This window comes from Amphiura filiformis, chromosome 2 (assembly GCF_039555335.1).
Source record: "Amphiura filiformis chromosome 2, Afil_fr2py, whole genome shotgun sequence".
NCBI lineage: Eukaryota > Metazoa > Echinodermata > Ophiuroidea > Amphilepidida > Amphiuridae > Amphiura > Amphiura filiformis.
This window is the reverse complement of record NC_092629.1, coordinates 37,679,459-37,697,410: the sequence shown is the minus strand read 5'-3', so window position 1 is coordinate 37,697,410 and position 17,952 is coordinate 37,679,459. Positions and strand designations below refer to the sequence as shown.

The window sequence follows — 17,952 nt, the reverse complement described above, 5'->3', positions numbered from 1 at the left end:
TACATCATGTATAATAATTCTTGGTTTCCAGTGACTCATATACATGTATACATGTATGCACACTTTGGTAAGAAGACCATGTGAATAAAGAGCAAGTGTTCAAAAAAAAAAAAAATCAGATTGTTGATACAGATCTCTAAATATGTTTTTAGTTTAAGTTTTAGGAAAATTTGTAAGTTCTTATTCATAGTATTTATTGATGTCATAAACAATAAAAGAATACATGTAAATGAGGGGAAAATCCTTTGAACAATGTTTTCATTAATTCTTTGGTTGTTTTTCTGTATTTCTCAAATAAAAAACCCAAAAAGTTCAAAAACAGCTACTTGAAACTTTTTTTAGCCATGAGTGTTTTTTTAAACAATTTTGTGTTCGTTTTCTTGCAGGTAACGTAGTGTACCATGGTGCGACCAAAACTGGTAGTCCTGAGCAGTTTTCCTTTACAGACTTTGAAGATGCTGTAGGTGGCATGGAAGGATTACCACTGCAGAAATCACACGGTACGGTACACGTAAGATCGAAGGTGTATCTTACTAGAATTGAAGACCGAAATAAAAAGACTAGTTTAGTAGTTTGTGTATAAGGTCCTGTCAACCAGACCAAAATTGCTGTACTGTGCAGGTCAGCAACCAATCATATCGTGGCTTTGCCCTGACGCCAGATGCAAACGAGTTTTTTTAATTCAATCTTCAATTATATAACCAGTACAAGGTGGAACACGACCTTCACCAAAATGCACAGATTGTACACAAATGGGACAAAGGTCATGTTACAATGTACCAACTTATGGTGGAACATACTTTAGTTACTGAGACCATTTCGAGAAATATATAACATGACTTCGGACAGGGTGTATGAGATAACAAAGATTAATTAATGGGGTCATGTTTCACCTTATACTGGTCAGACTATAGTGATTTACTTCCATTTGCCATGGCTGTGGTTAAAGCCATATGTGTGATTTGCTCCATGCACAGCAACGCCCTCAATTTGTTAAATTTCTACGTTTTGCATATTAATTGTAATGCCCAATGGTGTACTAAAATACCATGTGAAAGACTAAGCCTGAAGTACTGTAATTGCAGTAAAATTTAAGTTTTATAATAAACCCGGAGATCTCTGATCTTATTCCTTTCATATAGTGGTATTTGTGTACTGACTGAAACATGATTATTAAGGATACAGGAGCCAGGTGAAAAAATCCCTCAGTACTCATAATATATTGCTAGCTAGTGATGGTTGGTTGACTAAACTGAACTTCATTCTTAACTGAGGCCAAAAAAATTGTAGTATTTGCGTATTACTTAAGCTCTTTTTTTGCCCTGGGAAAAACCCCACCAAAAAACAGAAAAAAGGTGCTCCTCACAAGAAACGGAATTCTAACACATCAAATCACAATGGCTGTGCTCAGTATTTGTACAAGCTTTACATTTGCAGTGTCTGCAGCCGAGGATAAATAGGAATGGTACATTGGTGATGTTGCTCAAGGTGCATGCTCTACAGGATCAAACGTAGTGCAACAAGTAGCAGCATCAGACAGAATATCCATCAATACTTACCCTCATTTTTTTGGCTAAGTTACGCCAATGCAGCCATTTTTAGGCCTCATATTTGAGATTGGCAAGTGGCAAGTGTATCTAATATCAATTAGAAGAAAATTAGAAAATACATGTATGTGCTACATGTAAATTTGTACTTCCAAAATGTAACTTGGAACTTTTAAAGCATTGTGACAACACTCTGGGCCATTCCATTTAAAATCTACACTACCCCTGTGGAAGATTTTGGAAATATCTTCCACAGGGGGAGCATGAATTTCAAATGGAATGAACACATTATAGCAGCTCCCATTTGAATTGCACACACCCTCTAAGAAAGAGTCAACCTGAATCTTCCTCTGTGGGAGGGTGTGTTTCAAATGGAGCTACTAATGTGTGCATTCCATTTGAAATTCATACTCCCCCTGTGGGAGATATTTCCAAACTCTTCCACAGGGGTAGTGTGGATTTTAAATGGAACGGCACATATGGGTGGCCTGACCTCGAAAAATTTGAAAATTTTGTACAACACGTTTTGCATCTGAACTCTAAACATAATCTCTTATGCTTTTGTTCATCTCAAGTCTGGTTTTGCCACAAACGCACCGACAAGCCACCCTTGTACGCTTGCATGTACGCTCTGTTGCTTAACTTTACGCAAGCAATTTTGAAATACACACCTATGACAAAGTTTAATGACGTCTAATTGAAATCCATACTTCGCCTATGGAAGATATGACCTTAATCTTCTACACAGGGAGTGTGAGTTCCAAATGGGGGTTACCTGAATGGGTGAATCCATTTAAAATCTAACCCCCTCCCCCCTTGTGGGATATTGAGGTCATGCCTTCCATATAGGGTGTTACTGTGTGTGATTTCAACTGGAATAGCCCAATGTAGTCTGATAGTTTTAATGAGCTTTAACAATTAGTGGAAAACAGTGTTTCCAGTTGTAAATAACTTGTGAATGTCTTAAACCAAGGAGTCTTGCAGTCTGGCCTCCCCTATAGTTTGATGCCTTCCTTGAAGCAGTAATTTAGATCTTGTTTTTTATTGTTTTTCTAAAAGTACTGATGGTAAGTACATTGTATAAAAGTATACATTTTCTCAAGCAAGGCATACAGACTATAGTGTAGGTTCTTTGGGCACAGCATGTTAGCTTTAGAGCTAGGGTTACCAGGAAAGCATACAGACTATAGAGTAGTCTATTTGGGTATATCATATATATGATATGATAGCATTAGAGCTAGGGTTACCAGGAAAGCATACAGACTATAGAGTAGTCTATTTGGGTATATATCATATATATGATATGGTAGCTTTAGAGCTAGGGTTACCAGGAAAGCATACAGACTATAGAGTAGTCTATTTGGGTATATCATATATATGATATGATAGCATTAGAGCTAGGGTTACCAGGAAAGCATACAGACTATAGAGTAGTCTATTTGGGTATATATCATATATATGATATGGTAGCTTTAGAGCTAGGGTTACCAGGAAAGCATACAGACTATAGAGTAGTCTATTTGGGTATATATCATATATATGATATGATAGCATTAGAGCTAGGGTTACCAGAGCTGCCAACTATAATCTGAGACATAATTAAAATGACTAGTTTACACCTGACATCACTATCAAACTCCCCATGACCCATGATTGGTTAGTAGCGCGTAAAAGGAAGGTTGATTCATCCGATGCCGATCGGAGAAAGGGAATTGCAGAAAATAGTGGAAAATTATCGTACTTTTACAAGGCAAATAGCAGCTTTTCTAGGCATTGTTTACGTGGTGCCTTCAGGAAAGAAAGTTTCCTATTTACTAAGGTCTAGGGTTAGGTCTCAGGTGTACCGTGAGCTAGGATTATCAGGGCTACCAACTGGTACTTTTTCCCAGCATTTTGTACTGATTTTACTGAAGAATATTGAATATACCGAAAAATACCAAATGCTTTTGTACCTTAGTATATCCTGCTTTTACCAGTAAATACTGATTTTCAAGCCCTAAGAATACTGAAAAATATTTTTAAGTTGGCAGCTCTGGGTCATAGCAAGGGTTGGAATTAGTTTTTGTTTTAGATTATTTAAGTTTAAGATTAGATAGTGGGAGTAACATGAATTTTAAGGAGTGATTTGTTTTTTGTTTATTATTGTTTTTTGAGTTCTGCTCCTTTCGTTTTGTCAACCATGTATTTATATTATTCGTCAGCCATTGGTGAAGTAAAACTTTAAACATGTGCGAGTGATCGTTCAAGTGTATGTCAGACAGCATGTATTTTCATTAATTTGTTCTTGCTTATATTACAGGGTCACTGATGGTAATAGCATGGGTAGGTTTTGCTAGTGTTGGCATAGTCATGGCTAGATTCTTCAAACCTATGTGGCCTGATACCAAGATATGTGGCGTAGCAGTGTGGTTTGCGGTAAGTTAGTGTCCGTCTTTACCAGTGTTGATGGTGTAGGTTGGTTTTGCTTAAAGTGATTCAACATTACATGTAGGTTAATTGCTGACTGAAACGGGCCGAAAGGAAGATAGAAGCACATTGACATTGCAGATTTTGTTAAAGGGGCATTTTATGATCAACAGCCTCATCCCTCACTTTTCACAAAAAAAGTTTTATTCCACTGGAAACCTCTAGCTTCATAATGTTTATGTACAAAAATTTCTTGCAGATGAATTTATTCACTTGAGCAAAATTATCGTTAAATTTGAATTACGTTCGGTTAACAGAACAAAATTACAACGCATAACTTGCTAACGCAAAATTGGAATCAATTGAAATTTTGGGAATAGGCTTTTTTTATGGATATCTACTGAAAAATGTCATAAAAAGATGATGCTAGGATCACAAAATAGATAATATAGACTGCTGGTACACACACAAGCTCCAGTAAGTGGTATCATTGTTTATCAACGACCTGCGATGTACATTGTACAGGACATGTTACAAAGGGCATACTTGCCCAGGTTAACATTGCATGTGTTCACACCAAATGACATTGTAGACAACATTTATAGTGCAGAGTAGAAAACCAACCATTGATGAAGCAAGTAGATCAAGTAGATCACGATTGGCTGTCGCTGTTGCTGTTGACTGCAGCCGCAAAGACATGACCTGAAGTTGGGATATGTGGGTCTACTTATGATGATCTGCCCTCTGTTGATGAGGGTCCAGAGACCATGTTGAAAAGTTGAATGTGTTGGGATTTGTACCGGGTGAATTGGAAGTAGAATGAGCTATTCCATTTGAAATCCATACACCCTCTATGGAAGACATGACCTTAATCTTTCACACAGGGGGTGTAAATTTCAAACAGGGACCGTAATGGGTGATTCCATTTGTCTTCCATACATGGAGTGTATGGGTTTGAACTGGAACGGCTCATTCCAACATGTGACTATTCTAGGGAAGTAGGTAGACTGGTATAAATTGATGCTGCGCTGGATGTTGATGTTTAGGACTGGTTATTATGTTGACAATGAAGGGGTGTGCTTGGTTTTGTTGTACTGTGTAGCTTTCAAAGTGATTATACTGAGCACCTTGCATACCAAGCGCTGTCACCTTTAACAACATTTTAATCCTCTCACCTTCATCGTGTTGTTTCTACTGCCCTGTAAATGCAGGGTAATAATTCACTACCCACATATTTAATAGTCCAGAAAATAGTTTTTGTGACCTTCAAGTTCAGATTATGAATCCTCGTACTGTATTCTAGTAGGCTAACTTCCAGTGTCCCCCACAAATCGTCACCCAGACTGTTTCTACTGTGAACGCTGCGCATATTCACCACTATTAAGGGATCTAAAATGAGCATTTATTATGCGTTTTCGACAGTATTTTTCTGTGGGACATGAGAGCACCTCAGACCTATCGAATTGCATTCTGAATACTGAAGCATGTCTTTCTGATATCAAATAATTTTCATTTTTGAAAATCACAATATAATACAAATTTTATGACAAATTATAAAAATTTGATATTTTTCAAATTTTCGATATATAACAGTCCTCGAAGTAAATTATATAAATCTAATGATATATTTTTAAAGTGTATGTAGCAGGGAGAAAAGCCGACAGTCAATTGAAAATTTTGACCTTTCATATTGAAGATATGGATTTTTTCCCAAAAGACCTTATTTTTGTTTGGTGTTTTGGGGAAAAAAATCCATATCTTCAATATGAAAGGTCAAAATTTTCAATTGATCGTCGGCTTTTTATCCCACCTACATACACTTTAAGTATAAATCATCAGATTTATAAAGTTTACTTCAAGTACTGTTAAATATCAAAAATATCAATTTTTAATGATTTGCCATAAAATGTGTATTAAATTGCGAATTTCAAAAAATCAAAATTATTTGATATCAGAAGGACATTCTTTGTATTCAGAATGCAATTCGATATGTCTGATGTGCTCTAATGTCCCAAAATAAATACTGTCCAAACGTTCATACCCCAGCCCTTAACCACCTCAAATTGTGGTTGACGGATTCACTTGCATCACCACGCATTCACCTTCACCCGATCTGTTTCTGCTCTGGTTGTTACCGTGTATTCCTCGCATCACCCCAAATTCACTTGAATTCACACGCAACCATTTGCTTAGTAGAAGAAACACACTGTGTGATACATGCTTTTCAGTATATGTGTATATTTATACTTAAGAAGCTGATATTTGATACTTTTTTTCTGTTTTCTCTTGCTAGTTGCATCGTACCTTTATGGTGATGACATTTCTCTGCACTGTAGCAGCTTTCATCATAATCTTCATCCACACTGGATACTATTTCACACCAGATGAGGTAAGTAGAAGATTATTATCCCTGCCCCTCCCACTCTCCCTCCCTCTCCCCTCTCCCTCTCCCTCCATTGCTAGTTGCATATCATATCTTTTAGTTGATGACATTTCTCTGCACTGCAGCATCATTCATCATAATCTTCATCCACACAGGATTCTATATCACACCAGATTAGGTAAGTAGAAGATGATTACCCCTTCCCCCTCCCACCTTCTCCCCCTCCCCCTCTCCCTCCATTGCTAGTTGCATCGTACCTTCATGACGATGACATTTCTGTGCACTGTAGCAGCATTCATCATAATCTTCATCCATTCGGGATATTTGTTACACCAGATGAGATAAGTAGAAGGTGATTATCCTCCCTTCCTGCCCCTCATCCCTCCCTGCCCCTTCTCCCTCCCCCTCCCCTCTCCCGTACCCCTACCCCCCATTGCCAGTTGCATCAGAACTATGGCGATGACATTTCTCTGCACTGTAGCAGCATTAATCTTCATCTATTCGGGATATTTTGTGACACCAGATGGGATAAGTAGAAGGCTGGAATTGCACAAATGATTGCTCCCCCAACTCTAAATTGCAGCGCAAAAAATCAGTCAAAAATTATATACAATCGTCCTCAGTGCGATCAACAATTTTTAACACTTGTCTAGTAAACCAGGCAATATACTGCCAAATTATGACCCCCAAGGTAAATAACAAGAAAAAGATGGCAAAATATATTAGGTAGAAGATCAAAGTTGTCACTGCATTTTGTTGAAAATACATTAGAAATATTCAATATTTTGAGTAAAAATTAGCTTACTTTTTCACAGATGTAGTGTTTTTTTGGTTTATATTTTGTATGTTAATGAGCATGACGGGTGACACTTTGGGCCAAAAATCTTTGCCTGGTTCCGTTACTTTTATCTTCAACAGGGCCATAATACAGGACTCACAGGTGTGGAATGGCACCTGTCACTTGCAAAATTTCACCCTTGCACATGACTAAAGTGTATATGACAAGTGTTTTATCTATTCATTTATCTATCTGCAGGGTCTACCTCGGTTTCTACATGCTTTGTTTGGTACAATCGTTACATTCTGTGTGATACTCAACCCTGTGATGGCGCTGTTCAGGCCGCATCCAGGAGAACCAAGGTACTGTCATCTAAGCATCATTATGGTATAACTAAGCATCACCATCTGATCCACTCAGACCAAAGTTACAATTTTTTTAGTTAAGTTATAACCATAACAGGGCCGGGAAGAATCAAAGTTGATTCTCCTCACCCAATTCATGGAGTTCCAATCGATTTTCCAAAAATTGGAGAACATCACAAGGGTGTAGCGCGAAGTTCTTGTTGCTGTCTGGTGCATCTATGTAGGCCTAAAGACACAACTTTATTCAGCTTTGAAAAAAAAACAGCATTTTTTTTTCTTCTTTTTTTTCGTAGCAGTATGTTTCCAGATATCTCCAGTTTCCAACATTGAATAACAAGTTATTTAGGGTCTATGACTTCCATTTTTTTTTCAGTTTTTTAAGAAAAAACTTTTCTTGTTTTTTTTTGCTTGTTTTTTTGACATTAGTCAATTCTTAGTCGAGTATCTGTCATCCAGCACAAATCACGGCGCAAATCGACCCAGTAATTTGCACCCAAATCGTGTCCCTGCATTATACTACCAAAACTTACTGATATTGAAATCATAAATAAATCCCAGGGATGCTTGGTTGCAAAGTAATGAATTTTTTCTTGTATGCCTTTTAATGTGTTTTTTTGCTCCTTAATTTTGTCTATATATTAATTTCATTATTGCTGACTTTGGTCTAATTGGATTAGATTTTGCCACATATTACGTTATAGAATATTATTGTGCACCCAGGCTTGGCCTTACATATAACTGAAGACTAATTAAAAAGACTAGTTTAAGCGCCTGACGTCAGGGCAAAGGTGTGACGTGATCGGTTGCTGACATGCACAGTAGGGCTTTTTGCAAACTAGTCTTTTTAATTCGGTCTTCAATTATACCTTCATACATAGGCTTGCCACAGTTACACCTAGTTACTTATAATTATATTCTTTCTCACATTTAACCATTTCAGACGTCCGATATTCAACTGGGCTCATTGGTTTGTTGGGACAGGTGGACATACTCTAGCAAGTAAGTGTTTTAAAAAAAAAAAATTATGTTAGATAGACATTAACAGCAATTATCTAATTGGGTACCGCTGATAGGTTAGCGCCATTGAAGCTGCAATTTGCTGGCAGGGCATTCCAAATGCCTGCAGAATATGGGAGAAATGATCTTTTGTGGGAAACCAAGTTTGACCTTGGAATTTTCATGGCATGCAAGGTCATGCCATCTGATAAAGCACCTGAGACAAGGATCAATTCTTGGAGAAGCTACAATCCCGGCCATAAGTCGTTCAAACACTTGTGTAAAAGGAGAATTGTTTTAACCCGTATTTTAGTTATACTTAACATACTGAAATTTAGCTTTCTTTGGTGTTAAGTCTGAACCCGTTCCTACTACTACAGCCCTCCCCCATCAATGTTGGATGTCTCTAAGGGTGCATGGCCAAATAAACAACTACCAACATTGATCCGGGGGGAAAGAGGGGCATATTTGCAGTACTCATGTTAAAGTGTTTGAACAATTATGACCGGGATTGTAGTATAAGAGGTCTGGTGTTTTACCAAAAAAGAGGAAACTCCAACTGCATGCTCAGCGGAGACCCAGTGGTTGAAACAGGGTACCCAGCCTTTTCATTCATGAAATCTTACAAGCATGGTAAGGTTTTGAAATAAACAAATAAAATTGAAAATTTATTCAACACATACATGTATCTGAATAACATGTCTTTTCTTTTCAGTGATAACTGTAATCAGTGGACAACAATTCTTAAATTAAAAGTCCCAAGTTTTGAGATGTTTCCTCAAAATATTAAGAGCCATCTCAAGGACCACGTAACCAATTAAAGTGGGCTTGTATGTACTTTTTTTTAATGCATTTTGCATGCTGATTTCAAATATGGACATGGAAATGTACAATTCTGATACATGTATTTTTGAAATTTTTAAAGACAATTTAAAACACATCAACACCTGTGTGCAGAGAGTTCAAGACTTTTCCTTATGTAAAAGTCTGAATAATGTGTCTTTTCTTTTACAGTGGTAACCATAATCATTGGACTTAATAATGGCGATTTTGTATCACTCATTGATGATTTACCAAGCCGTGTGTTCTGGGTGATGATAGCATTCATTTTCTTCCATTACATTGTGTGGCTGTTATTTGAAATACAAAGGTGTTTGACAGACAGCCAAGGTAAGGGGACAAAGGTCACATGATAACTAGGTCAAAGGTCACACATTGATGATTTACCAAGCCATCACAGTGCATTCTGGGTGATAATAGCATTCATTTTCTTCCATTACATTGTGTGGCTCTTATTTGAAATACAAAGGTATTTGACAGACAGCCAAGGTAAGGGGACAAAGGTCACATGATAACTAGGTCAAAGGTCACACATTGATGATTTACAAAGCCATCACAGTGCATTCTGGGTGATCAAAGCATTTATTTTCTTCCATTACATTGTGTGGCTCTTATTTGAAATATAAAGATGTTTGACAGACAGCCAAGGTAAGGGGACAAAGGTCACATGATAACTAGGTCAAAGGTCACTCATTGATGATTTACCAAGCAGTCATGGTGCATTCTGGGTGATGAAAGCATTTAGACCATATATGTGATATTTTCAAACTTTAAAAAGTTTTAGTTTGTTGAACATCAAAATCACAAGGATGTAAGTTTTCTGATTTTTTTCCGGATCAAGATCCAATCCGGATTGTCCAGATTAAAAGAAAATTACATTCCCGGAAGTGGATGATTATATTTGATCATAAAAAGAACAAAAAAATTTTTTGGGGTGATACCCTCATAGCCTATTCAGTATCGGGTTACGTAATGTTACTATGTCAACGGGATCACGAGCTAGAGTAATGAACCACGATCGAAATGATCACCACATAAAGTATATGGCACTCGAAGGCATACCAAAGTAGCGTGATCCGGTAACCAAGAGAATTACGTAACCACTTCGATGCTGAATTTCCCCGATCCCTAGCGTTCGCTAAAAAGCTACTGGTTTCAGGTTTTTTTTAAACAGCTACAAAATCAACCCCCCAAGTTGATTACCAAGCAGGAAATTCAAATGAACCTGCCTATAATATGTTCATTTTATTTGAAAGTCATACTCCCTGTGTAGAAGGTATTTCCAAAATCTTACATAGGGAGAGTGTAGAATTTAAATGGGATACCCCAAAGATTTATTTTTATTGAAAAGCATGCCTCTTACAAATGCTACATTGGATACTCTTGAAATATCCAATTCAATTTATACAATTAATCTACAAATTATTTGGTTCTTATATTGAATTTTAAGTATCAGACTCGTCCATTATTAGCAGTGAAAACTAAACTGATGGGTACCAATCATTTTGATACAGCTTGTATATATATGATATAGAAGACAAGGTTGCTACGTCGCCATGCACACAAAGTAGGTGTCGGGAGAGAGTGATCTAATGGTTAGGGTACTTGACTTTAGTGCATGAGGTCCAAGGTTCAATTCCCGGCGTGGAGATTTCCTGGGATATTGACTTGGAAAAAAATGTCTGAAATGAATTGGCAACATCTGTAGATTAATCCCCATGATTAATTTAGAATTGGGTAAATGTATCATGAAAGTACTCCGTCCTTCGGAGGGGATGTTAAGCCGTCGGTCCCGTGTACAGAGAGCTATACCTGTATACATGTATCTCGCAGGCAGTTTCAAAAAGAGTAGGGTGTTAACCCCTGACTGTTCCCAACCCGTCCCGGTGTTCAAATGGACCCCAATGGAAATAAGCTTCAATAGAGGCTTTCTTGGGTTATCCAGGGTTGTCAAAACCCGAACAAATCAAATCAAATCAAATCAGAAAACCACTTGTATGATATAGTCCTCTTTGTAGCCAATTAGTATAGTTGTTACTAATGCATATGGTCATGTTTTGAATCCATCAGGGCGTACTAATGACATCCCGCTACATGGCAGCGACAAGGGGTCATCTCAACAGCATTTATCACAAAATGACAGTTATGCACCACCACCAGAGGTAAGAAACACAAACAAACAAACCCATGGATTGAAGTTTTTAAAGATAATAAATCATGTGCGATTTTAAGGATTGTTTTCCCTTCATAATAGACCTTTTCGTTAAATCCCATAAGCCTTTGCAGGTAAACCTGAGATTTTGTCACGCCAATGCGCACATCGTTCTGCGAACTTCACGGCTTTGAAATGCGCAGTAGCGATGTTCACTAAATGATGTGCGCATCGGCTTGACGTCAAATGACGACATCTCGGCTCTACTCACAAAGGCTTAGGGGTGAAATCAAAACTCGGCCGCCAGTTCCGTCCGGTTCCGACCAGTTGTTTTGTTCTAAACAATGGGAACTGGACGGAACCGGGTGGAACCACACAGGTGCTGCTACTGCTCAATTGATAGTTTGATGTTTAATCGTGTTTTGACTTCAGGCAAATACAATCATGTTACCACCCAGTTTTGATATCGGTTTTCCTAGTATTCATACGTTAAGGAAAGGGGTATGTCACCACCTTGCAACGTGGTTGTAGTTTTGTGCATGGTCTTGAAAAACTAATCGAATGTGTGCATCATAGGCATAAGTGCGTGTACACATGGTTTGTTGATGAAAGTGAAAACTTGAGCAAAGTAGACTGCATTTTCAAAATGGTTCAAATGCTTTATGTTTTCTTCTGTAATTTATAAGTGTAATATACAATTTTGTTGGAATTCCAAAATCTTCTACTCCTTTTACACTGTTTTTGGGTGAACATTGTTTGATCTGGAATTGCTAAAACTACTGAGTTTAGTTGGAATTCCACAATAGTCATGAAAGTGTGTGGTTTGTAAACAGAATAGGCCAATTGCATCATGGGATGCATGGGAAGATTTACAGTTTTATTGTGTTGGTAATTTTAGCCGAGAGATAATGAGTTATGTTTGGTTTGTCTTTTGAGAATGAATGCATGATGAACGGCTAATTTTTGCATCTTGAGTATCAAAGTAAGGTTTAATCAAGCTATTTGGAATGATATTTAGGAACTTGGAAATAAAAGCATTACAAGGCATTCTCTCATTGCATTGAATGGGTTTGAATTTTTCACCCGATTTTTTTTTGCTCAATTGCATATGCAAGGCAGGTGGTTGATGACCTTATGTTAACATTATTTGACTGCTCAGTGCCAGAAGTGGGTAAGTGCAATAGTTGCCATGTGTAGATGAGTACAATATACTATGTACATTATTGCCAAATGTTCACAGGACAGCTATTGCACTTAACCCACTTCTGTCACTGTTCTTGTGATGATTCACTATACTTATGAACAGCAGATAAACTGTCCCTATATCGGGCTATTCTAGTTAAAATCCATACACCCCCTGTGGAAAACTTGACCTTAATCTCAAATGGAGTCACCCATGCAGGTAATCCTATTTAAAATCCACACTCCCTGTGTGGATGATTTTCAGGTCATATAGGTGGTGTATCGATTCAACTGGAATATAGCCCATTGCACAGTATCCGTACTAAAATGGCCTTCGATTGCAATATGTTGAAATGGTCCTACTCCCCATTCCAGAAATATACAGCACTATTTTTTTTTGGATTAAAACATTGTGCTAAATGAAACATAGCTCAATCCTAATCATCCATTTAGTCCTAAATGGAAATAAAAGAAAAAGTTCACTATTTTACTAATTTCTTGAGAAAAGTGTAAAAAACATGCATTTTCAGCATGTTTTCTGATAATCGAGTCACAAAAATACAGACTTAGGTACAAGTTTAAGCATTCAAATTCTTGAGTATATGCCGAAATTTGATCTTATTTTCACTTTTTTTGTGTCACTTTAATAAATGGTTGGTTATAAGAAAGAAACATGTCTTTTCCAAAAATTAGAAAAGCATAAACTAAAACTAGTCTAAGTGCAAGTCTTTGGGCTTGATTGTCACAGCATACAAAAAAAAACCACCTTAAAAATGCATGTTTTTGGCTCTTATTTCCAAAAAATTGGCTAAATATTAAAATTTAAACTTTTATCGCTAATTAGGACTAACTAAAGGATTAGGATTTAGCTATGTTTCATGTGGCAAAACTGGATAATATTTTTTTATTCAAAAAAATTAGTTCTGTATTTTTCTGGAATAGGGAGTAGTACTAATGGGCAGTTTATTGTTGCATGTATGTTTGGTTCATTAATAATGTGACATGATCAAAGGGAATGAGTCACAGGTCAGCCCTTTTCAATTAGAAGTTTTTTACATCATTTTCTGGCAGTTTACATATGCTACAGTTTGATGCAAACCCCATTATAATCGGACATCTGATTACAGAGTTATGAGCAATTTATCAGTGGCTAAAACAATATAAAACAAAAGAATTAGAACACTGTTTTTGCCAATATCTCAAAAACAATATTAGCAACATCCTACTCATTCCCCTTGATCATGTCACATATGAGGAAACATTAGTGCTATGTCTACATCGCCATATTGTAAAAGTGGAAATTTTCAAGTGATTAATTTTTTGTGCTTTGTCACTTTTGATCTGTTTCGCTTCTTTTTAAACTCACGATTCTAAGCACCTATGCATAATAAGGGATGTATTTGCGCACAGCTAATGGAAGGGCAAATGGAGCGTTTTTTTAAGCAACTAATATAATAATCTTACTAATACTAGGTTGCGTTTGCTGGATTTAAAACTTCTCTACCTCACGGGTTCCAAATGGTAAGATTACTCTTGTTGAATGGGCTATTCCATTTAAAATCCACACTACCCCCTGTGGAAGATTTTGGAAATATCTGCCACAGGGGGAATATGAATTTCAAATGGAATGAACACATTAGCAGCTCCATTTGAATTTCATACACTCTCTGCGAAAGATTCAAACTGAATTTTCCGCTATAGGGAGGGTGTGTTTCAAATGGAGCTGCTATCGTGTTCATTCCATTTGAAATTCATACTCCCCTATCTTCCACAGGGTAGTGTGGATTTTAAATGGAATAGCCCAAGGTACTGGCAGGATGGAAATGCTTCCTTCTTTTATTTTGGGACACTTTGGTGGCAGAGGAAATTCTCGTCTTCTGTGACAGGTGGCTATATAGACGAATCTAATTTCACGCATTCCTACACCTTAATGGCTGCCAAAGTTGGGTCCCTGTCGGCTCCATCTGACCTAAAATGTGAAATGATGCAGCCTTGGAGGGTATTTTAAACTGCATTCTGTCACCTGTGTTACACGTAGACAAAAGAATAATGACAGGGTACAACACAAAAGAATCTAACATCGAATTTTTAGCGGCTTTAATCCACCCAATTGGGCAGTCACTACACCAGTTTGGTGCATGCGGGGACCCGTCATGGCCGACCAAATCCTGACCATGACTTGGCTCGTTGGATTCGTCTATATGCTTGCTGGAATTTAACTTATTTCATGCTTTCATTTGAATTCTCTTCTTTTTTCATGGCATGTCAAACCGCTATGGGTTTATGCCTTTGTGTAAATAATCTTTGTATGAATGGACTATGACTTACTTTATTTTGATATTGTATGCATCAGGACTCGGTCGATCATTATATTGCAGTCTTCTGGGAGGTTCATGTAGTATGTATGGCTTACCTTATTGGGATCATGTCGATAGCCAGGTTTTGTTTGTGCTGTCATCATCAGCATCTACATCATGTATTGACATCTTCTCCAAACTCATTCTCCTCATTATCATCCTCCTCTTCTGTCTATCCTCCTTCCTCCTCCAATTCTCTCATCATCCTCATCTTCCTCATCATCCTCTTCCTCTCCCTCTTCCTATTCCTATTCCTCCTCTTCTTCCTACTTCTCCTCCTTCATACCCTCCTCTTCCTCCTCCTCTTCCTCCTTCATTTCCTGCTTCATGCTCATCATCATCATCATGAAATCACCATGGTTATTATCATCATCACTATTAATTTTATCATCATTGTGATCATCATCATCATCATATCACCATCATCACTACTATAATAACCAACGCTGCTGGTACCCACCCACCTACCTTTACTCCACCACTACCATACCATCCATCACCACTCCCATGCCAACAGCAAATAGCACACCACCATCATCACCCCACTCTCTTTTATTCCTCAACAAGATCTGGTTTGTGGTTTAGTCTGGCATGCAAGCTCTTTAGCACAATGCAGGTTACTTGGGTGCAAATAGGTGGCTGTGGTGTTTTGTTTGCTTGTTTATGCAGGTTCAGAGTTTACTTTTAAATGTAGTGTGCTCTGGCTGAACACAAATGTCATTTATCAAAATCTTGAACATTTGATAACACTTGGCAATCACCGGAAGATAGTTGGGGTTAGGGATTGGGTTAGAGTTAGAGAAATCTCATATGTGACCATCCATCTCAAACCACTCGTAAAGTCGGCAAATTGTATTTCGAGTTACAGTGCAAAATGTGCATAAAGGTTGTATTCATATTTACCTAATTTTTGTCCTACATGTTTCTCATTTTAGTGTCGGTCAAACTTTAATCTTTAATCCTATTGTTGAAGACGATAATAAGCTTTACTTATGTATAGAGTTAGTAAATAGCTCTAGTCTTTGTTTGCTTTGGCCAAATCCTGTTCAAGTGATGGGTTAATTAACAATCAACAATGAGAGGACATTCCTGAACCTTGTTGACTTGGGGATGATTTGAAGTGACTGCCAATTATGACAATTTGATATGTAATACCAGCGATGTGGAAAAAGAGAAATAATGTAGCACCAAAATAATGTACCCTTTTACTGAAGGAGCAAAGTTTAACAAGCCATAACTCCGCTTCTGGATATTGTTTGAAGTCAAATGATATATCATTGTAAAGCTTATGATATATATTTTCTAAACACGGAAGAAAACAAAATTGACCAGGGGCCGACTTTACGAGCGTTTCGACCTGGACGGTCACATATTGGAGTTAAGGGTTAGATTTAGGGATTGGCTTAGAGTTAGGGTTAAGGTGTTAGGGTTAGAGTTAGAGGTAGGGTTTCGGTTAGAGTTAAGGTTAGGATCAAACCTCCTTCCGGCGATTGGAAATCAGCAACTACCAGATTTCTCACAGGTTTCTATCCGACACATTGTGACGTAAGTGCAAGAATATCCCATCTGCAATAGCTGCCATGAGTCATATTAATTTTGTAGATACGGTATGTGTACAATATAGAATGCAGAAATGACAAATGTCTATAGGGCAGCTATTGCATATAGATAGACCCCTCAACATCTTATCTCTCTTATAAAGGTTAAATAAAGTCATGAATAAGAGGAAGCATATGAAGTGTTCAGATTCATAAGTAGCTGCCTTGTGTATCTTTGTGTAAATGTTGTTATTTTACAATGGCACACTTTGTAATTGCTAATTAATTATGAATGGAAAGTAAAACCTGGTGCCTATTCCAAAAAGAAATATATGTGCACTAAAATATAAAATAAAATGATCAATTACAACATTGATAAAAAATTACTCAAGGTAGTACTTGGCAAGTATCACATTTGTAAAACTTTTCATGTGGGGCAAGAACTCTGTTTAAATCAGTGGTGTAGCATGAGTCATTGTATTGGGGGAAACCAACCATGAGAGGGGGCACCGGGTTTGATGGGGGAAGGGGTGGGCACAAGCCATTTTTCGGCAATTTTCCTGTGGGATTTTCAAATCGATTGTACGCAGCTGGTTTAAATATACTGTATTTTGTTTAAATATACTGTATTTTGTAATGCATTCAAGAGGATATTCAAATGATGATTATTTGCATGTTAGTGTATTGACCCTAGTAATAATGTGATTCTCGCATATGGGATGTGTATTGGTCAAATGTAGAGATTATTAATTCTTAAAGTAGACTGCATTCACAACATGAATCCATGATAAGTAACTAAGTTTCAACTGGTACAGCATCAAATGAAAAATATTACTTAATGTCCCGGAGGAGGTTTTACTAGTAACAGCCCATATTTTGACAGTTGTATGAGGATGTGTAAAGGAGATTGACATGGCCATTGACTAAAGAGTCAAAGTCTCCGCATCACCCGATAATGAGGGCAGATTGTTCCATGAAGTGCGACAGGCGAAACTGCTATGCACATACTGCATATTTTTATCGGTATATGGTATAGATAGGCCAGTGAAAAGGGTCCTGGCTGGGATTTTTAAAAATGGTGCCAATATAAAAATATGTGTTCTTCTCTAGTGCTTTTCACTATAATTGAAGATAAATAGGGCATACGGATGTTTGTGACGTAACATTTATATGTGGTAGATAATGCCTCAAAAATTAGTTAAGCAATTCTTTGTGTGTTTTTTTTTCTGTTACTGTGGGTGTTGTTTGTTTGTTAATTTGTTTGTTTTCCCCTTTTATAGTATGATATAAATGTGTACATTTACTGGGCTATTCCAGTTGAAATCCATACACCCCCGCCAAGACATGACCTTCCACACAGGGAGTGTGAATTTCAAATGGAGGCCCATTTAGGTTATCCCATTTGGAA

General features: G+C 37.3%; 1 protein-coding gene across 5 annotated transcripts in view; it reads left to right on the top strand.

Moving 5' to 3' along the window:
* Window positions 1-17,952, top strand: part of LOC140146174 (putative ferric-chelate reductase 1) — a 56,811-nt gene that overhangs the window by 26,961 nt on the left and 11,898 nt on the right. For 3 of the 5 annotated variants that reach the window (XM_072167946.1, XM_072167943.1, XM_072167945.1), the window contains exons 6-12: window positions 387-500; window positions 3,847-3,962; window positions 6,247-6,342; window positions 7,373-7,476; window positions 8,420-8,478; window positions 9,490-9,645; window positions 11,386-11,477. In XM_072167946.1, coding sequence (XP_072024047.1) covers window positions 387-500; window positions 3,847-3,962; window positions 6,247-6,342; window positions 7,373-7,476; window positions 8,420-8,478; window positions 9,490-9,645; window positions 11,386-11,477 — 737 coding nt within the window. Of the gene's footprint in view, window positions 1-386; window positions 501-3,846; window positions 3,963-6,246; window positions 6,343-7,372; window positions 7,477-8,419; window positions 8,479-9,489; window positions 9,646-11,385; window positions 11,478-11,899; window positions 11,969-14,122; window positions 14,171-17,952 lie in introns of all 5 variants that reach the window. The other 2 variants (XM_072167942.1, XM_072167944.1) reach the window with 2 other exon arrangements.